The sequence below is a fragment of the Dipodomys merriami genome, unplaced genomic scaffold (genome assembly GCF_024711535.1).
Source record: "Dipodomys merriami isolate MVZ:Mamm:240054 unplaced genomic scaffold, mDipMer1.0.p SCAF_1, whole genome shotgun sequence".
Taxonomy (NCBI): Eukaryota; Metazoa; Chordata; class Mammalia; order Rodentia; family Heteromyidae; genus Dipodomys; species Dipodomys merriami.
Window position 1 is genome coordinate 76,929,145 of NW_027202270.1, and position 11,912 is coordinate 76,941,056.

General features: G+C 38.6%; 1 protein-coding gene across 3 annotated transcripts in view; it reads left to right on the forward strand.

Annotated features, from left to right (window-relative positions):
• Positions 1–7,824, forward strand: part of Zranb3 (zinc finger RANBP2-type containing 3) — a 215,872-nt gene extending 208,048 nt beyond the window's left edge. For all 3 annotated transcript variants that reach the window (XM_070023988.1, XM_070023996.1, XM_070024004.1), the window contains exons 20-21: positions 5,093–5,224; positions 7,089–7,824. In XM_070023988.1, the coding sequence (XP_069880089.1) occupies positions 5,093–5,224; positions 7,089–7,187 (231 nt within the window). In that variant the 3' untranslated portion in view covers positions 7,188–7,824. The remainder of the gene's footprint in view (positions 1–5,092; positions 5,225–7,088) is intronic.
• The last annotated feature ends 4,088 nt before the right edge of the window (positions 7,825–11,912 follow it).

Sequence of the window (11,912 nt, forward strand, 5' to 3'; positions counted from 1 at the left end):
GGGAATTTTCAAGTATATATACAAATTAGGAATAATCATCATCCAGCTTCAATAGTAAACCCCAATTTGCCATTTGATTCTATCTTACCCTTGTCTCACTTTTGTTTCCCTCTTGGACTATTTTAAAGTAAATTCTAGCCGGGCACTGGTGGCTCACGCCTGTAATCCTAGCTACTCAGGAGGCTGAGATCTGAGGATCGCGGTTCAAAGCCAGCCCGGGCAGAAGAGACCGTGAGACTCCTATCTCCAATAAACCACCAGAAAACTGGAAGTGGCACTGTAGCTCAAGTGGTAGAGTGCTCGCCTTGAGCTGAAGAGCTGAGGGACAGTGCCCAGGCCCAGAGTTCAAGACCCACGACCAACAAAAAAATAAATAAAAAAATAAAGTAAATTCTAAACGATAGGTCATTATTTTTATTAGGTATTCCCAAGGTAGACTGACCTCCTTTCTTCCTTCCTCCTTTCTTTTCTCCCTCCCTCAATCTCTTCCTTTACCCTTCTCTCCTTTCTTTCAAGTACATCACAATTCAAATGATTTCTTAAATATAATAAGTTCATATGTAGTTTCCAAGATTGTCTCTGAAATGTTTTTCAGAAGTTAACTTTGTCCCAAGACTGGTACAAAAAAAAGTTACTTTTGTTTGATTTAGAATTAGAATATGTTATATTATTTAGTTGTTATGCCTTTTAAGTTTTATTTAACCGCTAATATTATCCAATCCCTTTTTTTAAACATTTTTTAAACATTAATTGTTGATAAAAATGGATTCTTTGGGCTGGGAAGGTGGCTCAGTGGTAGAGCGTTTGCCTTGCAATGAAGCCCTGGGTTCAATTCCTCAGCACCACATAAGCAAAAAGAAAAAAGCCAGAAGTGTCACTGTGGCTCAAGTGGTAGTACACTAGCCTTGAGCTGAAGAGCTGAGGGACAGCGCCCAGGCCCAGAGTTCAAGGCCCCATGACTGGACCCCTCCCCCCAAAAAAAATTTTTTTTAAATGGATTCTCTGCCTACAGGATTTCCCACAGTCTAAATTTATCTCCATGTGTCTTTATGGTACTTTTTTGGCATGTTCTTTTATCTCCTCTAATTTCCTAAATATTGATAAGATGTAGAAGCTTAATTAGATTTTGATTCCATTATTTTGGGAAAAGATCTTTTTTTTTTTTTTCAGGAGGGAAAAGAAGTTTATTTATTTACCGAACTGCTGCCCCCATGCATGGTGAAGAAGCATGGCTGAAAAGGGAAGGGGGGGATCCACCCCAGGGGGAGGCGGGGGAGGGGGGACCCACCCCTGAGCTAGGACTTATCTAGGCCAGGGACAGGAAGAGGTGGCAGGTGGGGGAAAGGTGTGGCCACCCTGGATCTGGATGTGAGCTCAGGGTCTGGGACCCTCCTAAGGTCAGATGGGAGGCATGTGACCAGAGGTGGCCCAAGATGTGACCTAGCAGGAGGGGGAGGTGACTGCTTCCAGGTCTGCCAGTTACCTAGGTAACAGATACTGGGCAGAAACTTAGCCAAGAGGGAGGGAGGTGTCCATGTGCAGACCTTACATTCCATCCTTTTGATAATTATGAAAAAGGATAAAGAAGATTCTCTCTGGCTACTTCCGCATCTATGGTAGGGGTAAAAGGCTGAGATGTGATCCCCTCTGGTAGAAGGCAGCAGGCAGCAGCAGTCATTTGGTAGACGTGACTCCTTAGATGAAGTGTGGAGGAGGCAAGTCTCTTGGATGAAGTCTGGAGAAGTCTCATCATGCATTGAGGGACATGGTGGAGGTAATCAGGATGGTCTAGGCGGGAATGAGGCCTGTCTTCCAGGTTGGAAGAGATGGACTGGATCTGGACTGCATGTAGACTGGCTGGCACTGAACAGAGTAGAGAAGTGGTGTGGACGTGGATGTGAAGGCCAGCAATAGTATTGGTGAAAAGTCTTGCGTGGTGTCTCAAGGCAGTTTGGTTCACAGAAAAGGGGTGGTTAGGAAATTCTAACTTTTCCAACTCAAAAATCCCATCCGAGTCATGGCAACAGATGTAAGGTATATTAAATAGGTAGGTTTCATTAGGAAGCCGATGAAGAGAACACCACGTGCAATTCAGGCAGGAAAAGAAGTTGATTTATTTACCAAACTGCTGCCCCCGCCACGCATAGTGGAGAAGCATGACTGAAAAGGAAAGGGGCGATGGGGGTGGGCGGGGGGGCGCCTTGGGAAGAGATCTTAACAAGTGATGCTTTGCATCTACAGACACAAAGTCTGGTGGTTCCATTTTTTTTTGGGGGGGGGTCCAGTCGTGGGGCCTGAACTCTGGGCCTGGGCGCTGTCCCTCAGCTCTTCAGCTCAAGGCTAGCGCTCTACCACTTGAGCCACAGCGCCACTTCCGGCTTTTTTCTTTTTGCTTATGTGGTGCTGAGGAATTGAACCCAGGGCCTCAGGCATGCAAGGCAAGCGCTCTACCACTGAGCCACCTTCCCAGCCCCCTGGTGGTTCCATTTTTCATGATGTTAATATTGAATGGCAAGAGCCAATAAATAATCTGAAAAATGTAGTTCATTTGAGATACCTGTGTGTGGGGATGTGTGTGTGTGTGTGCACACATGCAGATGTAGGCTGATGTGTATGTGAATTCATTCCATTGTAAAATATAGTTTTAATTAAGAGATTTTAACAAAATATTGATAGGTCATAGGCATCAATATTCACTTGGGTTTCCAAAATTCAGCTGGATTCTGATCTTGTTTTCTGAACAGTTGTAAACTTTTAAGTAAAACAAGATATGTAATTTTATAGGGGTTTAATTGGATTTTAACTGGATTAAAAAAAGATATTCCTAGTGGGGCTCTGGTGACTCATGCCTATAATCCTAGCTACTCAGGAGGCTGAGAGCTGAGGATCATGGTTCAAAGCCAGCCCAGACAGAAAAGTCCGTGAAACTCTTATCTCCAATAAACCACCAGAAAACTGGAAGTGGTGCTGTGGCTCAAGTGGTAGAGCACTCGCCTTGAGCTGAAGAGCTTAGGGACAGCGCTCAGGCCCAGAGTTCAAGTCCCATGACAGACAAAAAAAAAAAAAAAAAAAAAAACAAAAAAGATATTCCTCTGCTATGCAAATTACTAGCAAATTCAAGGCCTATAAGAGATAAATATTTTATTGCTTTCAAATTGCAACTAAAATGTGAGATGAATTCCTGCTAGCTAAACAAATGACAGTTTTATTTACCTATCACTGCTGTATTATAGAGTTAATATTATTATTACTGATTATCAATATTATTAATGTATTTATCATGATAAATTTATCATCTTTGAGAGCTATAGAAATGTACTATGTCTCTAATGAGGAGAGATGTATCACACTCTTCTGAAGGCTGTCTACCACATTCTGGATACTGTCCGCTGCCTCAGCAGACATGCTTCCAAGAGATGCACAATGAAATGAAGCTCATCTTGAAGTCAGCCTGTTTAGTGGTGTAGAAGTCACATGGTAAACATCCCAAACCAGAGTGCTGTAAGAATCAGAAGCCCAGATGGAGGAAAATCAGTTTATGAGATAGTGTTTAGATGTGGCCCTCGTGGATTTGCTGTACAGTTGCTAGTGAAAAAGCAGCAGCTTTGGGATCATTCTGTATGTCAGGATTAAAGCTGTTCAGAGAGAAGAATTGGTTACAAAAGTCAGACCAAGGTGGATTTTTTTTCTAAGAATGTTCCATTCAAACTGTTATTCTAGTTTCTTCTAACAATGCCAACCTCAAAATCAACCAATATGTATCTCCTAGCAGTTGTTAGGAAGTTTAGTACAAAAGGGGAAGTATGGCAGGCTGTGAAAGAGGTCAGCTAGACCAAGTTTACTGCCTACTGAGGTCACTCACAGGTCAGCAGTATCGATCAGGTCACTGTGCCTTAGAGGAGCTGGCAAGCTTTCTTAAAAGTGTCTTAGAAATGACTTTGGATTCTCATGACTAGTAGTCATGAAGATGATTATAATTTCTACCTAAGACCAAGAAAATAAAAACAACTGGCATACTCATCTTTGTAATATAACTACACTGCCATTGTGCACATTGGTTTTACTATCTCCAGTAAAATGCTAAAATACATCCAATTTTTAATGTAGGTCATCATTGACTAAATACAAAGTATATATATATATATATATATATATATATATATATATATATATATATATACATATATATGCATATGTGTATATATATATGTGTGTGTGTATGTATATATATATATATATGTATATATATATATATATATATATATATATATGAACTGTCCATATAGTGGCTGTTTTAAGTGGATGTCTGTGTTAATTCCAAAAGGTTACATTCTAGTTCATGTAACTTGGAAGCTCTCAGGCAAATAATGTAAAATTTCTGGGTATTAGTTTTTACTATTACATTGCCACTAATACAGTGTTAAATACATTTAAGTCAGCAATTGAAGACTGTTGGTTTGCTTTGTCTTGTTTTGTGCTGGTCCTTGGGCTTAAGCTCAGGGCCTAGGTTGTTGTTTATTCTCAAGGCTAGTGCTCTACCACTTTAGCCACAGCTCCACTTCTGGCATTTTGGTAATTAATTGAAGATTAGAGTCTCCTGGACTTTCCTGCCTTGGCTGGCTTCACACGGTGATCCTCAGAGCTTAGCCTCCTGAGTAACTAGGATTACAGAGAAGACCTACCAGTGCCCAGCTATGAGCCACTGACATTGAACTTGAGTTTTAATGTTCATCCTGTTACTATTGTTTTCTCACTTTTAGTTTAGTGAATATATAAACTAATTCAAAGGTACAGAAACAACCAGTTTTCCTACATTGTGAAGAATCTTGATAATTTGCTTGTAACTTTCTAAAAAGTTATAAGTGAGATAAGGGAGAAAAAAAGTCATTTTCAGGTACACATTTTAATGCCTTTAAATTACTAACCTAGAGAATCATTTTTGTTTTTTTGCTGTTTACTCACAAAGCTAAAGAAAAACCTGTCCTAATGTATTTTCTCCATGATTTTGCTGTAGAAACCTGATTTCACAATGCGGAACAAACACTTTCTCCAGCGTATGTTGAAATTTGCTGATCATGTCGGTCTTTTGCAGCTGAATGAAATGATAAGAAACCCAGTAGAAGGACATTTCTGGCAGGTGGATCACATGAAGCCAGTGTATGAGGGAGGAGGACAGTGTTCCCTGGACAACCTACAGACTCTCTGCACAGTCTGTCACAAGGAGGTCAGTGATGCTCACAGACAGTAACTTTGACTCCATTCTGAGCAGATCAACGGAAAGCTGCATGTATGTATGGAGGAACTTAGACCTTTGGTCTCCCCTCTCAAAGCCTTTGTAAGTTCTCAATCATAGAGGAAAGAGAAGCTGCTCTTCTCCTAATTTATTCTAGTGCCTAAGACATATCTCCACTAGCAAGAAAACATGAAGGTGTCTATCCTATGTGTTACCATCTTCAAAAGACACAGACCCTAAAACTAGAACTGTTGTGTATTGAGAGCCATACATTTTCATACAACTAAGGATATCTTAAAGTATCTGAAAAAAATTCATGAATGATCTCTAAGTCTACCATACTTAACTTGCAAAGATCACACTATTGGCTTACCTATGAAACTTAATGGCCTTGCCACATTTTTTTCAGCAATTCTTTATTGCTTAAAATGAATGAGAAAAGTTATATAGGTTTTATCTACCAGTATGAATGTTTATAATACAGTGTTATCAAAAGATGGAAGGACCTACCTGTTAAGATAATGGTAGAAAGAAACATATTTGGGCTGGAGGTATGGCTCAAGTAGAAGAGCACCTGTCTAGCAAGTGAAGACTTCTGAATTCAAACCCCAGTGCCACAAAAAATAAATTAATTTATTAATTAAATTAAATAAAAGCATATATTCAGTATTCAACTTTGTATCCAACTTTTTATCACTTATTGCTTGCATTATATACAATTAGTTTACTTATCCATTTTCAAGCTGATTAATATTTAGCTATTCAGATATTTTAGCTCTGAAACATAATGCCACCCAGAACATTCCCTATTAACAAAATTGTTTCCTACATTTTAAAGTCATTCTTTAAGATAGATTTTTAGATAGCAAAAATCACTGAGTCAAAATATTTTGGTATTTTTTAACATTGTAGGAGTTAATGACCATGCATCTTTCATAGGATTTTATTCAGTTATGTTTCCTCAAACCCTACAATTAATGGAGTATCCCATTGAACTATGCCTAAAGCCGCTGTTTATCAAAAGGTCTAATTAGTTACGTTTATACTTTTGAAAATTTCATATCCTTTGCCAATGTTTGTAATACATGAGACCTGTTAGCCTTCTTTTGATATTTTAGATTTCACAGTATCATCGCAAGCAAAATTTTTGTTTTTTATTTTGTTTTTAGTTTTACTTTTTTTTTTTTGTCTTCACTCTTTGCACCTGGGCCATTTCCCATGAACATGGACTTCACTTGGGAAAAAGCCACAAGCCACCCGATTTCTCAGCTATGCAAAAGTGTGATCAAATTCAAGACCTATCAGAGAATTAAGAAATAGCCGAAGAAAATTTAGTCCTTTCTGTAATTTTTTCAGATTACCATAAAAAATTTTATTTGTGAGATTAGAAAACAAACCCAGATCCAGTCTGTGTCATTTCTACATTGCCTTATCTGTTCAATTGGGAATAGCTTCTGGGCCCAGTGATCAGGAAGATCAGAGCAGACTTTGTACCAACTGCACTCTGAGAAATCTATCTATAGATGTTCCTTGTACACTTGCCTAAATGAGGAAAATTGGATTTCCAACAGTCTCCAAATAAGGGATTCATTGTCTTAATGAGTAGCAAGTCATGCCCTATAGTTTTATGTTTTCTCCTCCAAATTGAATCCTGGTGAATGTAGGATTTCAGCTCACTTTTCAGAGTTGCCATGGTACTCTGCCTTTTGGCTCAGAGTACTCCCTATTGGCCATGCAATGAATATAGTAACAATGTTGATTTTTTTCCTCAAATTAAATATATAATAAAGTCTTTGAGCTCCTGTAGCCAGTACTTTACTCCTAATGTTTTCGGTGCACATTTGTTAACTTCCAGAGAACTGCCAGACAAGCCAAAGAAAGAAGCCAAATGAAAAGACAATCTCTAGCATCAAAGCATGGATCAGACATCACACGATTTTTGGTAAAGAAGTAGAATGGAAAATATAATACATGGATGACATGGTTTGCATATGGAAGAATTAAACACAATCCTTTCATGTTTATGTAATATTTGAAGAGTGAAAAATTTAGAACATAAATCAAGAATTCAGATTCAGGCTTTGTTCTAAGTATTTTTCAGTATGAAATACTTTTTTGAAAGTACTTAACTGAATATTTCTATGGTCTAATTGATTTCAAGCAGAATCTCAATTATGTTTCAGAAAGATTTTTGTTAAGCTTTTAGTTCCCCTAGTATGTCTTAATTACTATATTATGCATACATATTACTTGAAGAATATACTCTAAATTACCTGCAAAAATGCTTCTAGATTAGTATTGGTTCAGAACTGTTGTTAGTATAAATGGAACATTGCAAAACAATAAGGAAAATTGCAGTGGTGAATCATCATTATTCAGGAATTCTGGGCCAAGCATGACCAGCCTACTTAGTATACAAGAGAGATTCGTTCATTAACTGCCTCTAAAATAAGCTTGGGTTACTTATTTTGAATATTAACATTTTTGCTTTATTTCTTAGCCAGTAATCTGTCGAAGCTAAATTGTTCCTGTGGTGTTTATGGGTAATTTGGGTGTTCTGGATAATTATTAAAGCTATTAAATAACTGAAAACATAAAATATAAATGCCACATGAGCCTTTTTTTCTAAGAGTTTTTCTTTTGTTTTAGTTTTTGATATGTAAAACTAGGCTTGGCATGCGTTGTCAGCTGGTTGTCATATTTTGCTTTTAAAATCCTCTTTTAGTATTTATTTCTCATACCTCCTTAAAAAGAATGATGGCAAAATGTTGTGTGGAAAAGCAGAATCAGATAGTTATATAAACTTTAAAATACAGTGGTAATACTAACATGTAATTGCACTTTTAAAATGGCTGAGTGCCTACTCCTGTTGTAATGTCGAGTCATAAAAGTGAAGAGTCAGAACTACACAAAGTATAGTCCAAAATACATACTTATCAGTATCATTTGGATGTAAGCCTCATTAGTTTGAACATTTCCTTATTTTAATTAGTACCTTGCCTTTTACAAAGAGTATTCAATCATGAATACCCCTTCCAGAGTTGTTATTAATTAGTATTTCTTGTATAAGATCAAATAATTTTATTTCTTTTATAAATGAGGTTGAGATTTCTTTGGCCCCTTTTCTGTTTTGCGGCTGAAGCTTTTAAGCAGGTTTTTGCCTCATTTACAGGGTAACCTAGGATTTGTCAAGGCTGAGAGCCTAGAAGTCCAAAGCCTGGCACACTTTCTTCCATCATGGGGTGTTTGCAAGGCAGAATATAGTCTAAGTAGGTCAGATGTGATTTGTACTTGTTCTTTAGGTCATACTAAGGTAGTAATTCTAAGCATAAAGTACTCAGTTGTAGAATTTGTATGATAGCTTGAGGTAAGGTGATTCATGAAAATGGTTTCCCTTTACTCCAGGTTTCAGAATTCTTTTTTTGTTTTCTTTTCTTTTTTTGATTTTTATTATCTCTTAAGTACAAAGAAATTGCTATTTAATAAAACAGTTTATGAATACAATCTCATACCCTTTCAACATTCTCATCCATCTCTCCCCTACCCAGCCCTTCCATCGCTCTTCTTAATTACCAATTAAAAATACTGTCAGGGGCTGGGAAGGTGGCTTAGTGGTAGAGTGCTTGCCTAGCATGCATGAAGCCCTGGGTTCAATTCCTCATAAACAGAAAAGGCTGGAACTGGCACTGTGGCTCAAGTGGTAAGTGCTAGCCTTGAGCAGAAGTTCCTGTCCCTGAGTTCAATTCCCAGGACTGTCAAAAAAAAATGCTGTCAGCATCTGGGTTTTGGTGATTCTTACCTATAATCCTAACTACTCAGGAGGCTGAGATTTGAGAATTGCTCTTTGGAGCCGCCCCAAGTATCATGAGATTCTTATCTCAGTACAGTCAGAAGTTATTTTACTTCAAACGGTAGAGCATTAGCCTTGAGCAACAAAGCTAAGGGACAGCACCCAGGCCCTGAATTCAAGCCCCAAGACAAACACACAAACACCAAAGAAAAAGCTTTAAGAAACAACATGCATTACCACATTGAACATTACCTGGCTCATCTCTTCGAGCATACACATAGCTGCTCTGCTTCCCTCTGATTTGATCTGCTTTATGTGTGGGGCACAATGAGAATAAAGGATTTGGAGACTGAAAATGAAAGCAGAGCTTGGTCTAATAGCCAAGACCTCAGGGAAATCTTAGGGAGGCTTTGCTTTGATCCTTAGTCTGGAAGAGAAGCTGCCTCACTGGATTACAAATGGGAAGGTCTGACAAGTGCCCAGAAAGAATCAGGGTAAGAAGTACCTCTGTGTACAGAAAGAAATACAGAGTGCTCCTACAGAAGACGCCAGCTGCCAGCACAGAGGAGATGGGTGAAATGAAGTACACAGTGTCATCAGGACTCTAGAGAAGGATGGCCAACCTCCAAAAAATTCAGAGAAATGAGAAGTTCTGGAACCAGGAAAAAGACTGAATCACAGTAGCTGAGGAATGAACCAGTTTTTAGCATGAATCTGCCTGAGAATTGTGCCCGTGCCAAGAAACCTGGCTGGACCGTGGTCTGGCTCAGGAGCACAACTGATTTGGGGATGGCTTGAGCCAGGATGGTTCAGACACCCCGTGTCAGGCCAGCCTACTTTCCTGTTCCATCACTCACTGACACTGACCCTAGACACTCTACCTGCGTTTAGTAGCTACAGACCAGGAATGAATTTAATGGAGAATTTTTAAAGAGGCCCATTCTCAGAGTTAATTACAGCCTAATGTATATTTCTCGGTGAGATTTTTTCCTGTGACAAATGAATACCTCCCACATTTTCTTAACTGTGCATGGGGAAAAGATTTTCTGCCCACACATCTTGGTAATGAATCACCTCTTTTTCAGATCCTTGAATGAAATGTTTAAAATATAGTTTCCTTTTTAAATATAGTTTCCTCAGAAATAAAAGTATGAAGCACTTTAAACTATGTGTCAAAGAAGTCAGCATTGTTGAGAGTAAAATGGAAAGTTTACTGGGTAAAGAATCTTGGAAATCAACCCCCAAAAGATTGTGAAAATAATACATTTGTTGTATATTATTCACCTGTTTCTCATTCCATCTTTTATTCTTTTGAACAGGAAAATTGTGAGCTTCTACTCTGTGTACCAATCTACTTGAATACCCAACTACCAACCTCACCTCAAGGGTGACAATTACTTTCTGTTGATAAGGGTGTTCTGCCACCACAGCTCTGCTCTTATTTAACATCCAGAAATATCACTGAAGAGCTGGAGGCATAGCTCAAGTGGTAGACTGCCAGCCTAGGAAGTGTGAGGCTCGGAGTTAAAACCCAAGTACTGCCAACTTCTCTGTCACCCCAAGAAATATATCATTGTTGCCCAACTACATTCTGGGTTTCAACCACCTGCCTGTCTGCCTCAACAGTTTCTCTCCTGGTTCTCTCTAACCCCTGACAGGGGTCTTTCTGTTAGGAGATTAATACTATTTTTTAATTTTTATTTTTTTTATTGTGAAAATACTGTACAGAGGGGTTACATTTACATGGGCAAGATAGCGAGTACATTTCTTATCAAGCATTGTAGCCTCCTCCTTTGTTTCCCCTTCCCATCCCTTCCCATCCTCCCTCCTCCCCCACCCAATCCCCCCCCCCCCAGGTTGTAAAGTTTGTTTTCGACATGACAACTTGTACTTCTCATTGTTGCAACAGGTCCACCTGTATCCTTATTTAAACGACTTGTTTTTCCCCTTCCCCTCCACAAATTATACCGACATCAAATACAGTGAAAATAGGGGTTATACTGTGGGGGAGGAACATACAAAGCAACAAAGAAATAATCTTATAATTGCCTTAGAAACAAATGCATGAAAGAAAAAAAAACATTTAAATACATATCTTAGGGTTCATTTTCCTAACATCACCTTTATCTGACCTTTTCTGCTTGACTCATACATATACTAGATATTGCAAATAAGGGAAACCATGGGAACTATGTTTCTTTGGGCTTGGCTTACTTCACTTAATATAATTTTTTCCAAGTCTTTCCATTTCCTAACAAATGGGGCAATGTCATTCTTTCTGATGGAGGCATAGAATTCCATTGTGTATATATACCACATTTTCTTGATCCATTCATCTACTGAGGGGCACCTGGGTTGGTTCCAGATCTTAGCTATGGTAAATAATGCTGCAATAAACATAGTTGTGCTGGTAGCCTTAGTGTGGTCTTATTTGTAAACATTTGGGTAAATGCCCAAAAGTGGGATTGCTGGGTCATAGGGGAGCTCTATGTGGAGTCTTCTGAGGAACCTCCATAATACTTTCCAAAGTGTTTGAACAAGTTTACACTCCCACCAACAATGAAGTAAGGTTCCCTTCTGATACTATTTTTCTGGAAATACGCCTTTGGAGCACCCTGAAAAACCCTGCATTATCAAACTGTTCAAAGTACATAGTCTCTGCTCATACATGTCTTCCTTTCCTACAACCATATCTGTTTATTAGATTACAGAATTTCCAAAATGCCAAAGCTATATGATGGCTCTGCAAATCATTTTTCTGTTTCTATAAATAACATACCTGAGATAATCAACTCTAAGCAGGAAAGGGGGGTTGCACTTATGGAGGTCTCCGTTCATAACTGAGTGACTGTGTTGTTCTTGTGCCCTTGGCATGGTAGCTCATTGAGA